Source organism: Cetorhinus maximus, chromosome 7 (assembly GCF_964194155.1).
Source record: "Cetorhinus maximus chromosome 7, sCetMax3.hap1.1, whole genome shotgun sequence".
NCBI lineage: Eukaryota > Metazoa > Chordata > Chondrichthyes > Lamniformes > Cetorhinidae > Cetorhinus > Cetorhinus maximus.
The window spans coordinates 89829031-89856246 of NC_135885.1; the positions used below are offsets into that span (position 1 = coordinate 89829031).

General features: G+C 44.6%; 1 protein-coding gene across 1 annotated transcript in view; it reads left to right on the top strand.

Moving 5' to 3' along the window:
• The first annotated feature begins 424 nt into the window (after positions 1-424).
• slc10a2 (solute carrier family 10 member 2) overlaps positions 425-27216 on the top strand; it is a 29437-nt gene continuing 2645 nt past the window's right edge. Inside the window, exons 1-5 of the mRNA XM_078544834.1 lie at positions 425-798; positions 4855-4973; positions 5079-5167; positions 5969-6144; positions 10620-10777. Coding sequence (XP_078400960.1) covers positions 425-798; positions 4855-4973; positions 5079-5167; positions 5969-6144; positions 10620-10777 — 916 coding nt within the window. The remainder of the gene's footprint in view (positions 799-4854; positions 4974-5078; positions 5168-5968; positions 6145-10619; positions 10778-27216) is intronic.

A 27216-nucleotide genomic window follows, 5' to 3' on the forward strand; every position in this document is an offset into this window, starting at 1 on the left:
CTGTGCATTATTACATAGTAAGACTAGAACAATCAGCCATATATATGTATGAAAAAATACTTTTGTACAACAATAATGTCTGTACAGTACTTTGGAACCAAAACACAGCATTCAAGAGAGTTAACAATATGACTTAACTCATATAATTATGACACTCATTTCTTTGCACTTCCAATGACCAAACCTATAAAATATGAGTAGGTGTTTATGACCATTTTTATTGCTATCTGACTATATTAAAGGAGAAAGCACATTCAGCTCCTCCTTTTCAGGCTGAGGATACTGAGCAGATTGGTTCCAAGCTCCTTACATCTTTCTGTTTCTCTCCTAAAGGCTTATTTTCATAAGAAACAATTATTCAAAGGGTTGAGGACCTTCGAAGACTGGAGAAGCTATGAATATGGAAATAGTCAGAAGCCTAACAATGATTGATTTGCCCTGTCCTGAACATGCCACCAACTGCAATGACACATCCTGTCTGTTGCCTATTGACAATTTTAACCAAACTATGAGCCTTATTTTAAGTACTGTGCTGACAATTCTGTTGGCTTTGGTGATGTTTTCCATGGGTTGCAATGTCGAAGCAAAAAAGCTTTGGGGCCACATTAAGAGACCTTGGGGTATATGTGTGGGCTTTCTTTGTCAGTTTGGTATTATGCCTCTCACAGCCTTTCTGCTGTCAACGGCCTTTAATATTCACCCTGTTCAAGCGGTTGCAGTATTAATAATGGGATGCTGTCCAGGTGGAACAGGTTCAAACATCATGACCTACTGGATGGATGGGGACATGGATCTTAGGTAAGTAGATAACTTCACTCTAGTATTATCATGGTATGTTTTTCCAATAAGACTAACTATACTCATAAGTAACCCATTACATTGGCTTGTTGTCTAACAAAATATTAAATGTAGTCATTTTCAAAATGGCATGTTTCTGCTATTCATACATTATTACCACCTAATGTAAGATTTACTTCTTCTGGAGGAGTTGTATATTATTAGAAATTGATACTAACAAGAAAACTGCCATAAAATCAAAATCTATTGATTGATAGCTTATCTATTGCTCTATTGCACATTGATAATTGTTAAAATGGAGTCAATTGTTGACAATATTGACCACAAAGTATTTTTGGCCTTGCGGACCAAAAACTCATCAGCCAAGCTTTGCTGCCTCTGCTTGAGCCAGCCCATGATTTTCTGTCATTCACTTTAATCAGCAGAGGGTCACAGGCTGGTGAATACAGGAAACCTTGGCCAGCATGCCAACAGTATTAGAAACATTTTACATACTTTCACATGTGTGAGCTGTATATACTTAATCGTCATGACAATAATGGTTTTATCCAGGTTTATACTGACTTTATACATAATGTGTCTCCGATATTTATTCGATTCTGTATTAATTTGATGGCATGGATGTCAGAGTACAGGATGGAGCTTGGCTGTGAATCACTGTTAACACTGTGGAGGCACAGGTATGAAGACTGCATAAGGTCCTGAGGATACCAGTGGGTGTGAAACTGGGTATTAGTGTGAGTTGCAGCCTTTAGCAGAGAAAGGATTTATACTAACTTTATACATAATGTGTCTCCAATATTTATTCTATTCTGTATTAACCCTGTCTGACATGTGAACTGCTTATCATGGCAACACAGAAAAATTGTACTTTCACGTTGCCTATGCATTAAAATTTCATTGAGGTGCATTTGAGGAGGACAAATTTAACTCACTAAACCAAGCAAAGAGATACATGCAGATTGAACAGATAACATATAGAGAATAACACATATTCCTAATGAAAAGGTCAAACTTTGGGCTGAATCTTCGGCTCAGTGAGCAGGGGCTGGGCCCACTCATCAAGGCGTAAAATGACACGTGGTGACGTTGGGCATGCATCCCAATGTCACTGCGTGTCATTTAGATTTTCAGTTCGGCTCGGCTGCACGCCCACCGAACTGTCAAAGACCTGTTAAGGCCATTAATGAACTAATTAAGCCTATTGAGAAAGTTGCCCATCCAACTTTAAGGTTGGCAGGCAGGTGAAGAGCCCAGGCGGCCTTTGCATTTTTCATGGAACCTCATCCGTGGGTGGGATGAGGTTTCATGAAGGGTTTATAAATTAAATAAATTTTTTCATTAAAGTTCATTGACATGTCCCAGCTCATGTGACACTGTCACATGAGGAGACATGTCCTAAATTATTTTTCTCCTTTATTAAAATTTTTGGAAGTTAATCTAATCTCCCTGAGGCAGCTCAGTGCCTCAGGGAGATTTCTGCGCTCTTTCGTGCACATGCACAAAAAGAGCGCAGGCCCCAACTCAGGGAACCACCTGCCCACCACCCCCCCACACCCACCTCCCCACCCCCCCCCCTCTGCCCACACAGGGAGCACTCAGCGCTTCTGGACGCGCGTCACGCTGGGCAGGCCTAAATTGGCCTGCCCACATAAAATGGCGGTGCAGACCCGATCAGGGGCGCCCAATCGGGTCCACACCCGCCCACACCTGTCCCCGCACAACCCCCCCCAACGGGGGGAACATTCTACCCCTTAATTTTAATTGGTCATATGTATTTTGCAATATTGTGCAGTGAGAATAAAAAAGACCATCAGTTATTTATTATTATTCATCAGCTTGCATTTTGTGACACATTTCAGAATCCTCTTTGCTTCCTTTCTCTGCTAAAGACTGCAACTCACACTAAGACCCAGTTTCACACCCACTGGTATCATTCAGGACCTTATGTTCTCTTCATGCCTTTGCCTCCACAGTGTTAACAGGGATTCAGAGCCAAGCTCCACCCAATAATCTGACATCCACACCATCAAAGTTTCTAGCGGGGTCACTGTATGATAAGCAACAGAAGGAATATTACCCTTGCCTGAAAATTGAAACCAAACATAGTTGACCATTTCTGAAGTAAGTAGGACGATACCAATCTGCTCATCCAGCCACTTCTGTTTTGTTAGCCATGGCTACCAAATGTGGAAATTTTTCAATTTGCCGCTAGGATCTATAACTGGCATTGCAGATCAGCCATCCGATAAACAGAAATACAAATTGGGTTGTTAATTCTGGTTTTATGTCCAGTAAGCAAATTTCAAATCAACCCCAGCATTTTTTACTTCAAATTGCTAACCTTTCTCCATATCCGTATTAGCTCATTTGCCATGTAGATATTTATACTTCATTCCAACACTTCAATATATTCTATATCCATGCTTTTCTGGGGACAATGCATTCTACATTCTCACAATATTTTGATCAACTTTTCTGCATCTATCTGGCTTTCATTCTAATTCTAAGTTATGGCTATGTATAAATTATATTCTTATAGAGCCTGGCCAAAGGTTTTCATCCATCTGTGCTCTCCATATACAATGTACACTGATGGACATCCAATGTGTTTCCAACATTTTCACCTTCCGTTTCTGATTTCCAGCCTATGAAATAATTTATATTTATCTATTTGTTTCTCATTCCCCTTCTTATTTTATCAAAAATGTGTATCTTTGAAGCAATAAGAAGGAATGTTGGAAAGTTGGAATAAAAATGTTTAAATAATTATAAATAATGGTTTGTAGGTTAACCTTGCACAGTAATGGAGATTTTTTTACTCCATTTCAGTTATTGCCCAATGGTGATATTTAAATGAGTTGTCACACACATAACTTATATTCCTAACATCATGACTATTCAGTTATACTGAGCAATTATAAAGGAAAGTTAAACACCATTACTGTTTAAAATCAGTGACAACAGGCTGGATACAAAAGGACTGAAATTAGTCTGAGGTAATAATGCAAGTTGAGTGTTAACACGTCAGCAGCTGGTTTTACATACTGCATGATAAAAAAGTCAGTCATAGTGTGAAGTAGGCTGCCGACCTGCTATCACCCAATTTGCTCTATCACAAAGATCAATTTCACCTCCAAAGATGAATTTCACCTCAACCTTATTAGGAAGGTATTGTTAGCAATTAACATACATGGTGAAAGATGAAATTCTACTTGTTAATTTAATTACCACTAAGAGCCACTTTTCAGTGGATTAGTTAACACGTTTGCATTGTTTTCCTGTCTGTCATTTCAAACTAAACAGATTAACGCCTACATCTTAAAAATTATGTTAACCAGCACATTAAAAACAGCACAAAAGCAAACTGAAAGCTAAATGGCGATCTGCCCTGACCTATGGAATATGAAGAATTGGATTGGCAATCTTTAATTTTGTTATCTGAAATAGTCTGCCTGTGACTTATTCAGAGCAGAAGATGTAAGGAAAAGCTACAACAGCTGTGCAATTAAATCAACTTTCCTAGGGTAAATATTCAGTGAGGCATTATAGCATTAGGTGATTATTTGAATAGAAACAATGGGCAGGATTTTCCACACTCGCCTGCCACCAGGATCTTCCAGTCCCGCTGCAAGTCAGTGGACTTCTGGCTGGGGCACCACCTCGCCCGCGACGGGTCCCACCCATGACGGGGCCGGAAAATCCCAGCCAATGTGTAGGGATACAGGGAAAAGGCAGGGCAATGGCACTAGGTCATAATGCTCATTTGGAGAGCCATTGCAGACAACAACGGGCCGAATGGCCTCCTTCTGTGCCATTAAAATTCTGTGATTCTGTGATTATCTAATCCAGCATCCAATTATTTCATATTATTTACAATTGGAGCTCTAACAGGCACAACCTTTATTTTATTAGCAAATTCAAACTGAAAACAGTGTTTGTTTGTTATAGTGCGTTTCTCTGCTCATATACCACAACATAATTTCAAGGGCTAAGAACTTATTTTTCTGCTTAGTATTGCTTTCCACATTTATTTTAAAATATTTTTGCTTTCAGCATAAGTATGACAACGTGTTCCACAATACTGGGGATGGGAATGATGCCTCTTTGCCTCTTCATCTACACCAAAACCTGGGTTAACACAGATGCCATCCAGGTCCCTTATGACAGCATAGGTAATTTGTGAACACCAAATTTCACAATAATTGTCAGAACATGAGTCTATATTTTAGCATGTCCAGTTATGGGAAATGAATAAAGCTGAAACTTATATATTCTAGGCATTACCCTGGCAAGCCTCTTAATTCCCGTTGGTATTGGGGTTTACGTGAACTATAGATGGCCAGAAAAGGCCAAGATAATATTGAAGGTAAGCAACTTCAAACACTTTTGAAACTAGGGAGGAATTTAAGACCCAGTGGGATATTACAGTCCTGCCAAACTGAGTGGAGATTTAAATGGTTCGCTGCATCCGCCGGGGGGAGGCACGCCACAGCGGAGCTGTAAATTCCTGGCCCATGACAATTTAAACCTGTCCAAATTACTAATCTAATTTTAGCACGCAGCTCTCCCCAGCAGCAACACAAGAGAAAATGATTCCCTATATGTTGCTGATTCATTTTGTCATGTTTTACTTGAAAATTTCTAAGACTGATTTATAATCATGGTTAAAGATCTAATGCATGTGGATATTTACTGAAATTTAGGCAACAAGACAAAAATAAAATTTTGTCAACAATTATTTCTATTAGCTATCAAATTGCAAGTGAAATATTCATGTACCACATCGCATTTTGATAGATGGTATTCACAGGACAGTGATACTTTGTCCGTATTTGCATGAAACTCAACACCAATGCTGATCCTGCCTTTCAGTGATGCTTCTAACTCAGGTCTCCAGGTTTCAAGGTGTACAATATTCAGAAAACAATTAGCCACTTGTTAAAATCTGTGCATTTTACTGCCTTGGATGGAAATTGCATGGATACTTGATGGAAATAAACCTAGAAATAAACCTAAACGTAGCAGGGCTACGGGGGGGGTGGAAGGCGAATGGGACTGACTGGATTGCTCTACTGAGAGCAGCTATGAACTCAATGGGCTGAATGTCTTCCTTCTGTGCCGTAGTGATTCTGACTTTTCGAATTCCAAAATAATCTTTTCTCCCTAGATTGGCTCTTTCACTGGAATGTTCCTCATAGTTGCTATAGCTGTGACTGGAGCCCTCCTGTACAGAGGATCCTGGGTAACATCGCCTTCCCTGTGGATCATTGGAACTATCTATCCAGCTATTGGGTATTCATTAGGATTTCTTTTGGCTCGTATTGCCGGTCAGCCTTGGTTCAGGTACAGATTTTTTGTGAAATCATAAATTAAGTATTGTTACATGATGCACTGATGTAATTTGTAATCCAGCTTTCCAGAGGAGAAACCAAAACAGAAATAGCTGGAAAGACAGTCACAGCACAGAACATGCAATGAATATTTCAGGCTCCGACTGTTCTTCAGAATTGAAAAATAAGTGATAAACATGTATGCTTGAACCAGAATAAGGGAACTAGGAGGCAAAAGCAGACCAAGACACACACAGGTAGGAATCGCTGGCCCCGATTTTAACTCTGCACAAGTGAATGGTCTTGAGTGAGTTAAAATCTCACCTTCAGTATCAGTGGTGACTGGATGATCGCAACTGAATAACAGCCACAAGCATGAAATACAGTAAAGAACCATTGTGTGAGAAATTGAGCTTGTTAGCACTTGTTTGTTGGGATCTATGGGTGCCCCTAGACTTCTAAAATGCCATCTTCAGCCTACTGGCATACTTAAGGGACGAATTGTGCCAGAAGCCACATTGGTGAAGGTATTAGCATATGTGCAGTCAACTTCTGCCAGACATATGCAGAATGGGCAGATAATGAATTCACTCAGTATGCAATGTGGATCTGATGCAAGTGGTTTCATTTTCATACTCAACTACAATCTAATGCAATCTCTTAACCTTGCACAGCTGAACATGCAGCCAACAACAGGAAGGACCCTGCACTAGTGCTATTTAAAGGGATCATTAACTACTCACAAGTTAGTTGCTGGTTGATTTCTTCTAACTGTTGCTGTGATTCTACAAGTGTTTCGTGCTTTCTATAGGTATTTCAAGTTGCAAAAGTCTATAGAAAGTGGATTGGCAGATGTTGAAGGACATTTTGATGACTTCAAGGCTTCTGCACAAGCCGGCTGCTCCCAGAAATAGATGCCCTAACAGGTATAGCCCTTGAAATACATCATATTTGAGAGACTGAACAGAGGCATGCAGAGCAGAACAAACTGCTGGCAGAGTAAGGAAGAGACGGAGGAGGGCTCTCAGCTGGGGACCATATCCATTCAGGATGTTCAGGGAGCAATTCTCCTACCTGACCCTGAGCGAGGAACCGTGTGTCAGATGTTTGCACTTCAATAAGGACATCCTCACTGACATTTGCCAACTGCAGCAGCCACAACCTCAGGGCAGGGCAAGGACCACATTGTCAGTGGCTGTGGAGGTGCCAGTGGAAATGAACTTTTATGTATTTGTCTCCTTCCTGGCTGAAGCTGAAGATATTTGCAATATTTAACACTTTATCATCCCTCCATTGCATAAGAGAAGTCACTGAGGCTTTGCATTCAAATGCAAAAACCTACATTTCATTCTCTCTTCCCAGATAGGAGCAGGCGGAGCAAGCACACAGCTTCACCAGGATTGCAGGATTGTCCGTGGTGCAAGGTACCACTGACTGCATGCACGTCATTTGCAGACATCACATATCAACTCTACTCAAACCAAAACTGACAGGAATTCCATTCTCTCAACATCCAGCTGGGTGTGTGGTCTTAGCCAGTGAATCATGTGGGTCAATGTCCAGTATCCTAGCAGCAATCATGATGACTTCATTCTGTGGCAGGCCAGTGAGCCAGCTGTATTTGAGCCATCATAACAAATCGCCTAGTGGCTACAGAGCGATGAGGGCTATCCGCTGATGACATGGTTCATGAATCCGGTGCACAACACGCACGTACATGCTCCGCCTATATACAGTGAAAACCATGCTGCCACATAGAAATGTGATAGAACAGACCATTGAGGTGCTGAAACAACACTTTTGCTGCCCAGGCCACTCTAGAGGAGTCCTGCAGATTCACAGTGGACTGCTGCATGCTGCACAATCTGACCATCAATTATATGGACAGCAGCTGAGGAACAGGAACATGAAGAGGAGGAATATCCAGACAATAGGCAACCTAGACAATCGCTTCCTGCCTGGGCAGTCTGTCCAGTACTTATCTGTGTGAGATACCAGTAACTGCAACCCCAATTCCCCATTCTCCAATCGTTCCCACAGCTTAGCTTCCTTCTGTCGCTGACAGCAGAGCATCCACTTGGACAAAATGCAAAAATAAAAGCCACTACAAAATAAACATTCAAAACTAAATGTATAATGAAATCCTGCCAAATTCTATGCAAACATAAACTAAGCACCCTTATGCACTCTCTTAGAGCCTGTCTTGTGGATCCCTTTGCCTGTCCTAGTGCTTCTAGGCAGTGCTACCCATGTGGCTGTAGGATGGCTCGTGAAAGGCTGCTGACTTTCCATGGAGAAGACTGTAGATGGCCTTGCAGGATGAACTTGAGCAGCCCTGACTCAAGAAGGCCCAGCTGTGGACTGTACCAACTTGGCATGAATGGCAGCAGTCTGCATTGGCTTGCTGACAGGCAACAGCAAGTGGGAGGAGTGGGAAGACAAATGCTATCTTCCAAAGAAAGGACTGCAGGTTCATACTCCATAGAGCCACCGTTACTCCCCCAGGGCAGCCCTTAGCAACCCTAGGAACCTGTTGGAGGACAGAATGATGAACTGCTGTGACACCATTAAAAACCCCTTTCAACACTGTAACCCACATCCATGATGTGAACTAACCTTACATGGCCTCAGCCTGCAGCACTCATGATATTGGGCAGCTGCTGCTTGTGCTGCAGTGGAAGCTGCAACATTGGCCACCGGATACTGCATCATAGATGGGTTCACCAGAGTGCAAATAGAGTCGGGCACCATTCCCATGCTGGAAGGGATAGACTCCAAGTGCTGCACAAAGCTCTATGTCAACTTGGTGTTGGACCCCTCCAGGCTCCTTGATATTGACCGCAAGCTTTCTGGCAGGCTTCCTAATGCACCAACTATTTTGTTGAGCATACCCATCTGTATTTGTCTATATGCTGGCCCATCAAAGTCCTCATCCAAGTCATCTTCAGTGGAATTTGTGTGCGACCTCACCCACCGGCGAGCTAGTATCTGATTATACCACTTTAGGTAATTAAGATCCCACATTGTTTGTGAAAAAGCAAAATTGAGTTCTCCCTGCATCTTGGTCAACCAACACCACAAAAACTGATTATCTGATTATTTATCTTACCGCTGTATGCAAATTGGCTGCTGCACTGTAACAGTGAATACACTTCAAAAAGATTTCATTCGCTGTGAAGCATTTTGGAGCATTTTTAGGTGGTGAAAGTATTATATCAATGCAAATTCTCTCTAATGCATTTTGTAATTCCTGTGCTGCTTGCTGTACCCTTGTAGGTTGGGATCATTCGCAAACTTTATCAATTTGTTTTGCAATTCTGAATTGAGGCCATTTGCAACAGTGAGAAACAGTACTGGTCTCAGCTCCACACCCTGGGCCAACTTGCTCAGTATTTCATCCCTTCCCAAAATAACTCCTCTAATACGTACTTCCTGTTTTCTTCAGTTCAGGTCCATTCTTAACCAAGGTTTATTGTGAATTCCTAGAGTTCCAAGTTTAACCAAGAGCCTTTTGTGTAAAAATTAGCCAAATCCCTTTTGGAAGTCTAGGTACACCATGCCATAGAACTTACCACTGTTCACCAGAGATACCATTTCCTCATCTACACCCAACAATCGTTCCACTAAGTTACTTTTGGTGCTTGTTTAATGGCTCCCCACCCACCCTACCCCAACTCATTCCCTTTTTCTGGTTCTGTTAAGATACTTATACACCCCTTTTTTCTTAATTCTCAAGATATAAGCCAAGAAAATCGATTGCCTACTCTTTCTACAGGTGCATACTGGCCTGTTGTGTTTTCAAATTTTTATTTATTTCAGATTTCCATCTGGTAGTACTTGCTACTTATTTTTCAGAGGCAAATTTGAGATTAGTAACAAGGTACAACTATGAATAATTAACCAAAGAGAACTGAAACAAATTCAAGTTATTAAACTTATTGCTAAGTCAAATTCCTCTGGTGAAATCTTCAGTCAATGTTGCTGAGCATTGTGTATAATCTTGTGGTGGAGTGCTAATTTGCTATTTAAAAGTCGAGTTCGTTATCTAATTAGCATGCTTATGATCCTCCTTATTAGAATTTTAGTTACTCTATGTGTAACAACTGCTTAATTTTAAGGGTTGTATGATTCAATAACAAGGGAATGTTTGTGTTTTTAATGATTGTCCATTTTTTGCTATGTAGTCATTCACAAACATCTAACATTGATTTATCAAACCAGTATATAGTTCCAACCTTATTTTACAAATATCACATTCAACAAAAAGAACAAATTGTAAGCATATTAAGCAGTTGAACTGAAAAATTGTTTTCCAAAGGAATCTAAAACCATCTTCCTGATAGATGTAATCACCCAACTCAATTTAAGGGAGCAAAGATCTTAGCACACTTCTTTGTTTTACGAATTCAGTGCAGGTATTGTAATGTCTCATTAGTCATTCAACCAGCGTCTTCAACTCAACAATTACAATTTTTTTTTATCTTTCAGATGTCGCACTGTAGCTTTAGAGACTGGTGCACAGAACACTCAGCTCTGCACAACCATTGTCCAGCTCTCCTTTACACCTGACCAGCTTGTGCTCATGTTCACATTTCCACTCATCTACAGTGTGTTTCAAATTTTGTTTGCAGCTACAATGATTGGGCGTAAGTTTTTTGTTTTTCTTTTGCCTTCAATTAAAACACATTGGGAAGAAGCATACTAGACAGATCTGCACATAACGAGGAAGATAATGCAGAAGATTTCAGATTCCTATTTGGACAAATGTTGGGCAGGCCAAAACTGTACAGACCAAAGACAGGTTGTACCTGAACTGAGCTGGTGCCATTGTCCTTGCATAGAGGGTAATTAAGTTATAAAAGGAGGATTTAAATGAATAAAGCATGAGGGGAATGGTAAACAGAGCAGATTCAGAATGAGGGAAAAAGTGAAGGAAGCTGCACCTTATGGCATGGGGCAGGAAATGGTGGATAGCAGTTCAAGATTTGGCATTAAAATCACAGGAAAGTGTATGGATTGTAAACATATGATGAAATAAACACAGATTGGGTACTGGGGAAATGCATCCCTCAAACTCAATACATAAAATATGAGGAATCTTAGAAATAAAATCAGGAAACCTTGGAGATTCCTGTTGGACAGGGAAGCTCCAATACCATCAATGTCACAAAGGACTGAGTTCAACAATGACACAGGTTGGGTGAATATGCAGGAATACAGATTACTCCGTAGAGATAGAAAATGGAAATTGGGAGACAATGTGGCCTTTTATGAGAGAGAGCTTGATAACAGAAACAAAAACAGAAAATGCTGCAAATATGCTGCAGGTCAGGCAGCATCTGTGGAAAAAGCAACAGAGATAGCATTTCAGGTCAATGAACTTTCAGCAGTTCTGTCCCATGACCTAAAAGTTCATTGAACTGAAACATTGGCCCAGATCTTCCAGTCTCCGAATCATTAGAGACCGGATGTAGGACCCGAGATATTCAGCGGAACCACTCAGAATTCCCGATGCACCGACTCTGTGGGAATTGCCCAGGAAGTTTGAACTCCTGATGGGCAATTCCCCTGCTGCCTGGGACCCTCCGAACAGGTCTCCAACTCTGAGTTAGGGTTGGAGATTTGGGACAGTTCCGACTTGCTTACCTGGATAGTTACCCAGGAAATATTGGACAGAAAAATCCTAGTCCAGCTCCTGGACACCCCACCCCTGACCTTTCCCTCAACCACCCTCGCTGAACAATCGATTCAACCTGACTAGCCCCCATTACCCAAGTAACCTTCTGACTTTTACCAACTTTCCCTGACCCAACCTGACTAGCACCCCCCCCACCCCACTACCCTCCCCAACCTGACCTGACTTGACTAGCCCCCGACCTGACAACACTCCCTGACTTGACCCAATTACCCCTCAACCCACCTCACCTACCTGTCACACTACCCAGTTTCCACCTTGCTGAGCTGCCACCTAACCCACCTGCCACCCTATCCACTTGCCCACTTATCCTACCCACCCTATCCACTAACACGCCTACACATTCACCCATAAACTCATTCACGAACATACTGAAAAGCTGTTTAAACGTCCCAAGCTTTTCAGTGTGTTAAATAGCACTTACTGAAATATGGCAGCTATGTCATAAAAAGGGAGCATGGCTTGTCTTGCTACGACGATCCAGTGCTGCGAGGAAGCAGTTCGATTGAAGGTATGCCCTGTATTTCTGAAGAAGACAGAATCAGAAGAACCGGCCAGAAGTGCGAATCTCCAATGTGGCGCAGAAAAGTAGGAGTAAAGCAGCAATCTGATAGTGATTGCTGCTCCTCAGAAGATTCGGGCCATTAACTCGGCATCCACAGATGCTGCCTGATCTGCTGAGTATCTCCTGCATTTCCTGTTTCCAGCATCCATAGTATTTTGCTTTTGATTATTTATAGAGATGGATTTTATCTGGTCTGGGTGCAAATATGCTGTAAATTCCAGATAGGGATAGGAAACTAGCTTTGGCCATCTACCGGAGCCACCCAGATCAGGATTAGACACTGGACTCAAGGTTTCAAGGTAAGTAAGAGAAGGATGTACAAGAACAGATGCAATTATTATGTGTAGCTTTACTTTACATAGAGTAGGTTGGGAAATCTATAAACTAAAAGTCAGAACACAATCCAAGCCATGATATCGGTGCTATTACATGAAGAAAGGAACACAGTTGTGAGCAAGGCAAAAATAAAATCCATATGAAGTGAGACAAAAGATAATAAAGGATCAATCACACTATTGGTGCAGTCTACAGGAAAGGAGGTGGAGGAAAAAATATGCAAAGTAGGGAATTGAGTAAAAGAAAAGAATAATAATCATGGGGGATTTCAACTATCCTAACATTATTTGGACAGCAGAAGTAAGTAAAGGAGATAAGAGAACGGTGTTTCTACAGTGTGTTCATGACTCCTTTCTAGCCCAACATGTAAAAAGCTCAGTGGGATCATTTAATTCTGGACACAGGAAAGGGAATAAGAGAAGTAAAAGTAGGGTAACATCTGGGCAATAGGGCCATTATATCTTACGCTTTAAGATGATGATAGACAGGGACATTAGTATGATGAAAACCAGGTTAATAGATTGGAGAAAAGCTGATTTTGAGGGCTAAGCATAGAACTTTGGAAAAAAAATTGGGCAACAATATTTGCAAAGAAGATGTCGAACAGTAAAAGGCAATATTTAAAATGACGTTCAACAGAGTACAGAGAAAATATATTCTACTAAAAGGACAGAACAAACTAAATACTAGTGGAATAGACAAAAGGGAACAATCAAGGCTTAGGAAAGAGACATCCATTCTGTACATAGACAACACAGAAGTGTATGATAAAAGAGAATGTGAAAAGATTAGGAGCAAGTCAAAAAATAGGAAGGCAAAGAGGAACTATGAAATTAAGCTATCAAGGAACATAAAGCAAAATAGTAAAATATTTTACAAGCACATCAATTAAAAAAGATGGCTGGGATGGGACTAGGACCATTAAGCGATAGACAGGATAACATCACAGGTAACGACAGAGAGATGGCAGAAATATTAAATAATTATTTTGCTTCAAGTAGATATGACATTGAATGACATGAGTAATGAGATAAGTGCATTTTAAATAAAAAATGGGGATGTATTGAATAGCATCCACCATTTTAAAAGATTCCAGTGAAGAGATAGCATAGGCATTACCACACAGAATTCATTAGAAAAAGATTTAATGCCAGTGGACTGGAAGATAGCTAACGTAATTCTTATATTTATAAAAGGGGGACAAAACATTCCCAGGGAATTATAGACCAGTCAGAGTAACATGGCTGGTAGGAAAAGTAATGGAATTCCTACTAGAAAATAGAAGAATATCTAGATAAGCAAAATATAATAATGAATAGCATGCATTTCAAAACAGAAAATCTTACTTGACCAACCTTATTAGCAAAATTAAAAAGCAGAATCACAAAAATAATAATCTCTGGAACTGATCTATGAGAAAATTGGCATGGGGGAATAAGATCAGAGAGTTGAATGAATGGCTTAAAGATTGATGTGAAGAAATGGGTTTTGATTTGTGGGTCAGTGGCATTAGTAATGGGGAAAAGAGGGTGTTATACAGTTGGTATAGTCTTCATCTGAACCAAACTGGGACAAATGCCCCGGTAAATCATGAAAATTGGGCTGTAGAGGACTTTAAGCTAAATAGTTGGAGGGAGGGTGGGTGGGACATTTCACAGGAGATTTGGAAAGTTAAAGGACAAGGCAGTAGTGCAGGGTAGCAATACGACTAATGAGAACCAGAGTGTGACAGGAAGGGATAGAACATACAAACATAAGAGTAACCAGCAAATAGTGTGAGTAGGGGACAATGGTAAAAAGTCAGAAGTAAAGACTCTTTATCTGAATACACACAATATTCATAACAAGATGGATGAATGATAGGACAGATAGAAATTAATGGGTGTGATATGATAGCCATTACAGAGACATGGGTGGAATCGTCCAAGATTTGCACTAAGTGCGGTAGCAGGTGGGTAAAACGATGTTTTACCCGCCGGCCACAATGGTGGCTTTTCACGCCAAATCGTCACAAACCCACCGCATTAATTATGCATTCCCAGGAAATACACTGTTTCCATGCCGGGTGGGCTCTCATTCGCCTGCCATGTATCCACTCGCCGCATCATCACGCCGGGTGCCATATTTAAAGTGCAGCCGCATGCAAACCCCTCAATGCTTCCAGCCCATGACTGTTGCACAGAAGACATGGCCCTGAAAGGCAAAAAGACTGCAGCCTCCAGGTTGAATGACACATCCCTCAAGTGGCTTTTGGATGCAGTGGAGGCTCACCATAATGTCCTCTACCCCCGCTCTGGCCACAGGATGGGCAGCAACCTTACTAATCCGGCTTGGGAGGCGGTGGCAACGGTGGTCAGCGCCAATGTCCTGCAAAAGAGAACAGTCACCTAATGCCACAAGAGGATGAATGGTCACCTCCGTTCCGCCAGGGTAAGTCACTCTTCTCATCACTCTCAACTCTCACACTCACAAACCCAGCACACATCCACAGGGTCCTCACTCACTGACAGTTCAAGGGACATCATCATTCACTCTTTTACACACACCATCATTGCCCTCATGCCATCCATGGGACCACTCACCTCCCACAGATGCCAGGCATACTTATCATCTGGCCCTGCAGGCATCCCGCTCACACTCTCTCCATCTCTATTTATGCAGGACAAGCTGGCACACAACAAGAGGGAGAGGCCGCAGACTGGTGGAGGAATACCTGAAATCAAGGTCCTCGCGGTCTTTGAAAACAGAGCCATCCAGCTGGCCAGCTGGCCAGCTGAACAAGCTGGTCTGTTCCTGTGCTGACAGTGAGATTGGTGCTGCTCAACCAACTGAGGATCCAGCAGTGCAACATCCATTAGACAACCATGCTGTTCAAAGGCCACTGCCATGCACTAATTATCTCCCCTTGCTTTCGCAGGCACATCTGGGAAACAGCTGACAGAGTCCACAACGCAGGGCCTCCAATCAAACCCTGAAGGAACCTCTGAAGAAGAATCTGAAGGCACCCTCCTTGATGTCCTGTCACAGCGCTCACCCAGTCCCTCCGCCAGCGCAGAGACACACATCTCAGTTGGACCTAGATTTAACCTCAGGATCACAATCTGGTGAGCACATTACACTTTCTGATCCACATCAGGCAGCGGCAGAGATTTCCCAGGTCACCAGCCCTCGGTCGACAGCTGCAAGCCAGAAATTTGCCGAGTCCAAGTCAGGTGACGAGCCTCTGGACTCGGTCATGTCACAGTTGCTGGAGCTGCAAAGGCAAACTCAGGAACATCAAGAAGGGATGTCCGCTGCGCTCCTCAGGTTGCAAGGCACGATGGAGGAGTCCATCCGTCTTCAGGCTGAGGTGAGAGTCCGTCCGTCTTCAGGCTGAGGTGATAGTGCCGGCATGACAATGCACTAAGGTCAACACTGGTAGGGTGGCGGCCACCATGGAGACCTTGATCCAGGACTTCGCTCCTGCAGTGCTGCGCAGGATTGAACTCCATCGCTGATGTCCTAGTTGGCCTCCAACAGTATGTACGCAAGAGGGGTGCAGGGCAGCCTGATCTCACTCCAGCTACCCGTGCTCCTCAAGAAGCCAGGCAGGGGGCCTTGGGCACCCATAGGGATGAGAATCCGCAGGTGCACACTCCGGGGCCATCCACTCAGGTGACTCCAGGAGCAGCCGGCCCATCCGAATCCCTTCTTCCTGTCAGCTCCACAGCTTGAGGAGGGTGCCGCTGCCACACAGCAGGCTCCCGAAAGCAGGCCAGGTCTTCTAGGTTGCGGCCTTGCAGGTACGTCCATCAAGGTCATCACAGACAGGACGTAGCAGTCAGCAGGCTGCCTCCACCTCCGCTGTGGATGTTGGGAGAGCACCAGGGCGTAGCGGCAGGGCTAGGAAGGTGAAAAAGATGTAACTCTTTCGAGTTATCAACAGATCGCATGTAACTCTTTCGAGTACATTCACAGTTCTTGGTTTTCCGGGAGTGGGACATAAACCCACAACCTTCTGATTCAAAGGCGAGGGTGCTATGAACTGAGCCACAGCTGACACCTCGTGAAAAAAAAATGTATCTCTTGTAGAGTTAAAACAATTAACTAAATTAACAATAACAAGGGAGAAATCAAGCACAGTCCCTAATTCAGGTCAGCTGTAAAATCAAGGAAAAACTTTAAAGGAACCTTACAAACATCAAACCAAAATGTGATTAAAGGGGTCAACAAAACACCCCAGTCCCCGCGGTGCCCACCAGGCACGGAAGGCCTCGATGGTGCCGGCAGACACCACGTGCTCCCTCTCCAGGGACACCCGGTCGCGAACGTAGCCGCGGAAGAGGAACAAACAATCGGGCGGGACTCCCCCCTCGATCGCCCGCTGCCTGGACCTGTTAATGGCCAACCTGACCAAGCCCAGGAGCAGGTTCACGAGGAGGTCCTCCTCCTTCCCGACCCCCTTCCGCACCGGGTGTCCGTAGATCAGGTGCGTGGGACTGAAGTGCAAACAAAATAGTAACAAAAGGTTTTTTAAATAACTAAAAAGGGAGTGCAGCCTAAGACATCCTATATATGCATGGTCCACGGACTCCACAAGACCGCAAAAAGGGCAAGTGTCCTGGGAGTCCGTGAACCTAAACATCCTCCTATTGTAGGGGACTGCTGCATGCAACACCCTCCAACCCAGGTCCCCAGTAGAAAGAGAGAGAACACCTCCATAGAGGGCCTCCCATCGGGGGCCTCCGCCGCCGGACAACAACAAGGCACGCCAGGGCGTGTCTGGGCAGCGGACCAGGGCGAGAAAATGGAAGGTGTGCAGCGGCAGTCCGTACAGAAAACTCCTCCGCACCGTGCCAAATGGCACGGAGGGCATGTCCCCAAGGCGGCTCATATTATTGCGGGGCACCGGCACCCGAGGGAGGGTTCGGGGCTTGGGGCCAATGTGGAATTCCGTCCGAACAGGGGAACGTTCAGCTGGAAGACCACCGCGCACCTGGGCCACCTCGAGACCTAAAATGACATCGGGTCCGAGCACGACCGTCCTTAGGTCTTGGATGGCATCGGCTGCAACCTGGACACTCGCTGACGTGTGACGCGCCAACTCCTGCGGGAGCATCCAGCCCAGTCCTCCGCCACCCAGCACATCCCCGATCCTGGTCACCCCGGCAGCCACAGCCCTCCTCTCCGTCAGCCACTGAAAGGGACGGAGGGGCGGATTCCTGAGCAGCGGCTCTCTGACGATAGCCGCTACTCCTGACGGGGGAGAGCTGCGTCGCGAGGCGACCACGTTCCAGACTTTGATCAGGTCCTGGTAAAAGACGGGCAACGCCTGCAAGGAGCCACCGAGGCCCCTCTGCTCTATAAACAGGAGCTACACATCATAATTCAGGCCGTGCACCTGGCGGAAGAAATACGTCGCCAGGACACACCATCTCGGAGGAGGCTCGACGTAAAGGTATCGCTTCAGGGTCTGAAGACGGAAAGTTGCCACCTGTGTGCGTAGGCACACTAGCGCCTGACCACCCTCCCTAAGCGGGAGACTCAGAACCTCAGCAGCGACCCAGTGCAATCTTTTGTCCCAGAAGAAGTCAACTAACATTCTCTGGATTTTTGCGACAAAGTCCGGGGGAGGGGTCAAAGTGACCAGCTGATACCACAACATGGCGGCGATCAGCTGGTTTATGACCAGAACGCGACCCCGGTAAGACAGCACTCGGAGCAGTCCTGTCCAGCGCCGCAGGCGAGCGGTGGTGACTTTCGTCTCCAGTTCCTGCCAGTTCGCCTGCCAGGATTCCTCGGCAGGGCAGAGATGGACCCCCAGGTAGAGGATGCTGGTCCTGCTCCTGCTCCAGGTGAAAGGCCTGAGCTCCTCGGGTAGGGGATCCATCTGCCACGGGCCGACCAGGAGTCCAGAACATTTATCCCAGTTGATCCCGGCAGAAGAAGCCGCAGAGTAGACCTCCTGGCACTCGCGCATCCTCCGCAGGTCAGCCGGGTCACTAAACATAAGGAGCACATCATCGGCGTATGCCGAGAGGACCACCCTGATGCCCGGCCCACGCAGAACCAAACCCGACAAACTCCTCCGCAAGAGGCGCAGGAAAGGCTCCACGCAAATAGAAATCAGGTCATCTACGAATGATTTAGCACCAGGTTCCCCACGAACATGCTATGCGTTAACAGGAGAGAGGCGGCGCCCATCCGGCCGCACTCCAGCCCTGAATCAAGCATAAGATGTAACTCTTTCGAGTTATCAACAGACTGCATGTAACTCTTTCGAGTACATTCACAGTTCTTGGTTTCCGGGAGTGGGACATGAACCCACAACCTTCTGATTCAAAGGCGAGGGTGCTATGAACTGAGCCACAGCTGACACCTCAAAGATGTAACTCTTTCAAGTTATCAACAGATCGCATGTAACTCTTTCAAGTACATTCACAGTTCTTGGTTTCCGGGAGTGGGACATGAACCCACAACTCTCTGATTCAAAGGCGAGGGTGCTATGAACTGAGCCACAGCTGACACCTCTTAAGTAACTCTTTCGAGTACATTCACAGTTCTTGGTTTTCCGGGAGTGGGACATGAACCCACAACCTTCTGATTCAAAGGCGAGGGTGCTATGAACTGAGCCACAGCTGACACCTCGTGAAAAAAAAATGTAACTCTTTTGAGTCAAAACAATAAACTAAATTAACAATAACAAGGGAGAAATTAAGCACAGCCCCTAATTCAGGTCAGCTGTAAAACCAAGGACAAAGTTTAAAGGAAACTTACAAACATTAGACCAAAATGTGATTAAAGGGGTTTCGAGTTATCAACAGATCGCATGTAACTCTTTTGAGTACATTCACAGTTCTTGGTTTCCGGGAGTGGGACATGAACACACAACCTTCTGATTCAAAGGCGAGGGTGCTATGAACTGAGCCACAGCTGACACCTCGTGAAAAAAAAATGTAGCTGCACAGCCTGGCCATGGGTGTTAATCACTTGTGCATAATGCTCACTATTGTCAATAAACTCCCAAGAACGTCTCCCTGCCTGTGGCTCCTTGTTCTGATGAGCAGTGTTCTTGTCACTCAGATGTGAAGCCTTTCTGCACAAGATAAAGGCAGGTGTCTCAATCCTGGGCCTCTTCCCTGTGCTTTGTGCAGCCTTCAGACCAAACTGATGGTCTGGCCTCACACTCCTTGGACATATTACTGATGACTGCATTTCAACAGTGCTTGTCATTGCTGCCAGAATGTTGTGGGCAGGCATCACAGAGTTCCGTCATTCTCCTTTAAGTTGGGGTTGGCCCCCATCCCTTCAGCATCTGTGACCAGTGATGCTGTGCTCCTGAAGGGGTCAGGTGCTGAAGGCGAACAAAGGATCAGATGCTTTTAAAGTTTCATGATTGTGTCTCTATGATATGACCCTGATCGCAGAGCGCAAGTGAGCTGTCCTCGGCCAGGCAGGAGTCAGACATTCTCAGAGGCTGTGTAAAGATCTACGGAGTGTCCTTACTGCATGTCGACATCATCCTCCTGCAGTCGAGCGACTATTAGGGCCTCCTCTGCATGACAGGAGCATTATCACGAAAGTATGTGCACTGCCATAAGCCAGACTGGAGTCAAACATTCATAGATGCAATTTGAGAATCTATGGTGTCTCCTCGCTGCATGTCATCATCATCCTCCACAAATCTGGCAGCTATGAGGGCCTCTCGAGCGCGCCCGCCTTGTCTGGCCAGTGCAAGGGCCTCATCACTGTCATCACTGCCTTCGAGCACATCCTTACCCTCATCCCCATCAACGTCCTCCTCATTGGAGGAGGCCTCCAGCTCCTGCATCTCCTCCTCAGCCAGCCCCCCTCCCCACTGCAGCACCAAGTTGTAAAGGGTGGAACAGGCGACGATGATGCGTGACACCCTCTGTGGACTGTATTGCAGGGCTCCACCAGACCGGTCTAGGCACCAGAACCTCATTTTCAGCATCCCGATGGTTTGCTCCACCAAGTTGCGAGTTGCAGCATGAGCCTCCTTATACCTGCGGTCTGCTGCAGTCTGAGGCTGCCGCAAGGGTGTCATCAGCCACAGCCTCTGCCTTGTACCTGAGGAGCCAACCCTGCAGTTTCTGTGAATCGTGGAAGACATTAGGGATCTGTGACCAACTGAGAATGTAGGAGTCACAGACACTCCCTGGAAACCGTGCGCAGACCTGCAGGATGTGTTTGTGGTGGCCACACACCAGCTGCACATTCAGCGAATGGAATCCCTTGCTGTTGGCACAGTTGACCACTTGTTGTGATGGAGATCTGAGCACCACATGAGTGCAATCAATGAAACCCTGCACCTGTGGGAATCCCAAGATCTGGGCAATCCAATCGCTCTTTCATCCTGGTTCTCTTGGTCCTGGGCGAAATGCACAAAGTTGTGTGACCTCATGAAGATGGCATCTGTGACCTCATGGATGCAGTTGTGGGTCAAAACTTATGATATCCCACAGAGGTCACCTCTGGAGCTCCGAAAGGAGGCACTGGCATGGAAACTGAGCGCCGCAGTCATTTTCACGGCCAATGTCAGTGGATGCCCTCCATGTCCACAAATGCTGCACTAGCTGGCCAATGTGACCAACCAGTTCCTTAGACATGCGCAGTCTTTGGCAGCACTGGTTCTCGGTCATCTGCAGGAATGAAAGGTGGCGTCTATAGGCCCTGGGTCTAGCTAGGCGCTGACCAGTGATGGCTTGCTATGGCTTTCCAGTGGCGTGTGTGGGAGCCCCAGCCACCCCTTCTTCTAGAAGGTGCTGCTCCTCCCTCTGCCCAACCAGGCGCCTCAGTCGCTCTCTTCTCAGTCATCTTCACTCTCTGTATGCCAAAAGGCATACAGCTAGTTCACCAGGCTCCATGATCCTGATGTACTCCTCCTACAGGATGAAAGAACAGATGCATGGATTGGCATAGGTGCACTAAGAACCTCTCTTGGTTAAGTCTGAAAGCCCTTAACACATCCCACTTGGATGGGCAGAGATTAATGCGATGCATTGCTGCCTGAAACCCCACTCCACCTGACCGATTGGGAGCAGCTTTGCCCATTGGACTGCATGCTGTCCTCTCAGCTCAGGCGCAGGCATTCTCTTAACCTGCACTGCAAGGCTGCACTGTCAGCTTGAACCATGGGGGAGACTGGTCCAAACCAGGATGTTGACATTGCAAGGGGCTGTGAGCACCTCCACCATTGACTGCTACGTGGCCAGCTTTAGCAAGGGGATTGTACAACGTGCCCAGTTGTGCAACTGTTCTGTAGTCCACTAAAACGCTTATTAGTTTGCAGTCTGTGCCCGAGTCTGGAGCACTTAGTAGCACATTATGCCTCTGTGTTGCTTGAGTGGGCAGATAAGCTAGAGACCTGACTCCAATCATACCAAAGTGGCTGCTCCTGAACTGTCTCAGAGGAATGGTCACTTTATACAAGATGTCCCTAATCCGTGGCCGCTTCCCTCGCCCAGCCTCCCCTACCCTGCATGTATTTGTGCGCTACCATCAACCGCAGGGCAGCCTTTGCCCCACACCCCCAAAGTCACCTCAGTTGCAGGGCAGCCTATGCTTCCCCCAACACAAAATCACCTCAACTGCAGGGCAGACTTCCCCACCCCTCCTAAAGTCACCTCAACCCTCAACCGCTGGGCAGCCTTTGCCCCATCCTCAACACGCCTCAACCTTGAAGTCCAACATGCATACCTCACACACGCTCCGCAAAGGTACTGGGTACTCACCTCCAAGTTCCCCTCAAAGTGCAGCCCGCCAAGTGCACGCCTTTTATGTGCAGTTGTGAAACACATCGGCCTGCTTTCCCGCCAATGTGGGCGGATGATCCAGCGGGCAGAGGATGAGTCCGGCGGGCTAGCCTTACAATGATATGCTGATGTATTACAATGAGGTGCCCGACATCTGATGGATGGAAACACGGCCCGACATTGACGGGCTGAGCGGATGATCACAAATTGGTTTCACAGCGTCGTGAAACCAATTTGTGACCTTCTTGCCATATTGTTTGCTTATGCCACCGAACACACCCAACGCCAGCAGGCACGTACAATTGCGTCCACGGTTGCAAAGTGACCAAGGCTGGGAACTGAATATTGAAAGGTATTTGACATGTTGGAAGAACAGGGAGAAAGCTCGAGGAGGTGGGATAACACAGTAGTGAGAAATGATCTTGGTTTGGAAGATCAAGAAGTAGAATGAGTTTGGGTAGAGATAAGAAATAGCAAGGGAAAGAAGTTACTGGAGGGAGTTATCAGCCCTCTAACAGTAGTTACACTGTAGGACAGTATAAATCAAGAAATAATGGGGGCTTGTAAGAAAGGTATTGCAATAATTGTGGGCGATTTTAATAGATTGGACAAATCAAATTGACAGAGGGAGCCTTGAGCATGAGTTAATTAAACATAAGAACATAAGAAATAGGAGCAGGAGATGACCATTCAAGTCTGCTCCGCTGTTCAATATGACCACGAATAATCTTGGGCTTCAACCCCACTTCCCGCCCACTCCCCATATCCCTTGATTCCCTGAGACCAAAAATTTATATTTATATAGTAAAGTCCCACCGTTCACAACTTCCTCTTTTGCGAATTCACTGGTCTATGCAAAAGTCTTTGTACATCAGTTCACTCACTGTGGGCTCAAATGTTCACTTATCCACGGTTTTAAAAATAAAAAGTAGAAGCCATCCTTAGAAAATGGCAAAAAAAAGAAAAAGCACCTAAATAAAGTTTAAAAAAAGGGTGTCCCTGATGTATTTCCTGCAGTAGAAAGTGCGCAATGCCCGTGTGTCATCTGCCTTGTTTGCACGTCAGTGTTCCTTATTGCTGCGATTTAATTCCTGATCACGGTCCACCTCCACTCTCAAGTAAAGTTTTGTAAGTGTGACAAATATTACATTTTTCTTGTTTACTTGTTTTATTAAACAACTTCTCCAGTAAATTTCTCTTCAAATTTCTTTAAAACATAGTTTTTATAGATCCTTTATACATATAAAATTTCAGGTTGGCTGGGACCTACCTAATCGACTCCCATTGTAAAGTATGTTCATCGTTTGCAATTTCGCCGAGGTTTTGCAGCAACATAGCCCCCTGCCAATGGCGGTACTTTACTGTAATATAAAATATTATATCTTATAATGATAAATATATTGAATGGTGGCACATCCACAACCCTCCAGGGTAGAAAATTCCATAGGGCAGGGTTTTACGCGTTGGCGAGCGGGGTCGGGGCCCGCTCACCGACACATAAAATGACACACAGTGACTTTGGGGGGAACTCCCAACATCACCGTGCCCCATTTAAATTTTCAGGAAAGCAGGGGCACAGCGAAATCAGCTGCGCGCCCGCCAACCTGTCAATGGCCAATTGAGGCCATTGACAGAGTCAATTATGTAATTAAAGGACCTGCCCGTCCAACCTTAGGGTTGGTGGGCAGGCCAGGAGCCCCGGCGTGAACTAGAAAAAAGCATGAAACCTCATCCACGGGCAGGATAAGGTTTCATGCAGCTTTTAAAAAATTTTAATAAAGTTTTTTTGAAAATTATGGACATGTCCCAACTCATATGACATTGTCACATGAGGGGACATGTTAGGGAAATTTTTTTTTTCTATTTTAAGGTTTTTGACATTTACAGCTGATCTCCCTGAGGCTGCACTTAGCCTCAGGGAGATGAGTGTGCTCTTTTGTGCGCATGCGCAAAAGACCGCACTCTCGATTTTGGGACTCCCCCCCCCCGGCCGCCCACACAGGAAGCTTCCCTGCGGACGTCACGCTGGGCGGGCCTTAATTGGCCCACCCATATAAAATGGCGCCGCGCCTCCGATCAGGGGCGCCGATCGGAAGCACGCCTGTGCACAGCCCTTCAACTTCCCCCACGACGGGGGGGAAATTCAGCCCATGGATTCAAAATTGTTTGTGTAGAAATTTCTTCTCATCTTAGTCCTAAATGATCAGCCTTTATCCTGAGCCTGTGCCTCCTTGTTATAAATTCCCCTGCCTGGGGAAATAACATCTCAGTACGCTGTTAAACCCATTCATAATCTTAAATGTTTCAATGAAATCACCTCTCACCCTGTTAAACTCCAGACAATATTGACGCAAATATAGGCCCAATTTACTAAGCCTCTCATCATAGTACCACCTTCTCATTCCAGGAACCAATCTAGTAAACCTTCACTGTACTGTCTCCAATGCAAATATATCCTTCCTTAACTATGGAGATCAAAATTGCACAGAGTATTTCAGGTGTGACCTCATCAAAGCACTGTACAATTGTAACTCTTTCGAGTTATCAACAGATCGCATGTAACTCTTCCGAGTACATTCACAGTTCTGGGTTTCCGGGAGTGGGATATGAACCCACAACCCTCTGATTCAAAGGCGAGGGTGCTATGAACTGAGCCACAGCTGACACCTAGCATGGCTTATTTATTCTTGTACTCTAATCCCCTTGCAATAAAGCCCAAATGTCATTTGCTTTCCTGACTGCTTGCTGTACCTGCATGCTAAATTTCTGTGTTCCTTGTATGAGTACACCCTAGTTTCTCTAAACATCTACATTTACAAGTTTCACACCTTATAAAAATATTTTGCTTTTCTAATCTTATAAGCAAACCTTACACTTCCCTACATTATACTCCATCTGCCAACTTGTTGCCCATTCACTTAACCTGTCTATATTTCTTTTTAGCCTCTTTCTGTCCTCCTCATGGCTTGCATTCCCACAAAGCTTTGTATCATCAGCAAACTTAGATACATTACTCTCTGTCTCTTTGCCTGGGTTATTAATTTAGATTAGAAACAGCTGAGGCCCCAGCACTGATCCTTGCAGCACTCTACTAATCTACTAAGGCCAACTTGAACATGCTCCATTTATCCCTACTCACTGCTTCCTATCCTTTAATCAATCCTCCATCCATGCTAATATATCATCCCCAACACCATGAGCCATTATCTTGTGTATAAATCTTTTATATGACACCTTATCAAATACTTTTTTGAAATCCAAGTATATTACAACTACTGGTTCCCCTTTAAGTACTCTACTAGGCACATCCTCAAAAAACTCTAATAAATTTGTCAGTTTCACTTTCGTAATGTTATGTTGACTCGTTCTAATAACACTGTTTTTCTAAGTGCATTTTGACTTCTTTAATAATGGATTCCAGTACTTTTCTTTCTTGAATAGCAATGTTATGTTTGCTAATTTCTAATCTGATGGGACCATTCCAGAATCTAGGAAATTTTGGAAAATCATAGCCATCATACTATAATCACTATTTCCCAGTCGATCTTTTACCATGACATTAGTAATTAACTCTACCTCATTGCACAATATTAGATATAAAATAATTTTATCCCTAGTTCCTTCCACAACATATTGCTCCAGGAAGCTGTCATGTAAGCATTTTACAAACTCATATTCCAGATCAACTTTGCCAATTTGATTGGTTTGGCTTATATGAAAATTAAAGTGGCCCATAATTACAAAGTACCTTTGTTATAAGCCCCAAGAATTTATTGTTTAATGCTCTATCCAACAATATAACTGCTGTTAATGGGCCTATAAACTATTCCCATCAGAATTTTCTGGCATTTGCTTTTCCTAATTTGCACCCATACTGATTCTACTCCCTGATTTTCTGAGGCAAGGGCTTTCATCGTTAATGTTCTTATGTTATCCTTTATTATCAGGGCTACCCCTCCTTTTTCTAATCTGTCTGTCTTTTTGAAATGCTGTGTAGCCTGGAATATGTCTTTCCCAAACTTGGTCCCCTTGTAACCATGTCTTTGTAATGGTGATTAGATCTAAACCATATATCTGTTTGTGTCACTACTTCAGAACAGTTTCTTAAAATATGTTCTGGACCCAACCAGAGAACAGGCTATTTTAGCCTGAGGAGTGCTCAAATGGAGCAGGCAAGTATTGGTTAGGCCAAATGCTCTATTTGCTTGCCGTATATCCTATATAACCCCTTATTTTAAAAAAGTGATCATGAAACCCATATAAGGGATACTTTTGAACCTGTTGTTATTTAAAAACCAGAAGACAACACAGCAAGTCAGATGGAAAAGAGAATGAGTACAACAGAAACTCTCGATTTTAAAGAAGTAGATTTTAAGGTGACGAGGTAAGCTTTGGAAACTGGATGAGAAAAGCATGGAATGAAAATGCCCAAGTTTAGGTCGGCTGGGGTTGTTCTCCTTGGAACAAAGGTTGTGGAGGGGAGATTTGATTGAGATGTACAAAATTGTGAGGGCCTGGATACAGTGGATGGGAAGGGCATATTTACCTTGGCAGAGAGATCAGTGCCTCGGGAGCATAACTTTAAAGTGATAGAAAGATTAAAGGAGAGATGAGGAATTTTTTCACCCAGAGGGGTGTGGGAGTCTGGAACTCACTGCCTGAAAGGGTAGTAGTGAAACACTCAATCCATTTAAAAGGTGTCTGGATATGTACCTCAAGTGCTGTAACCTGCAG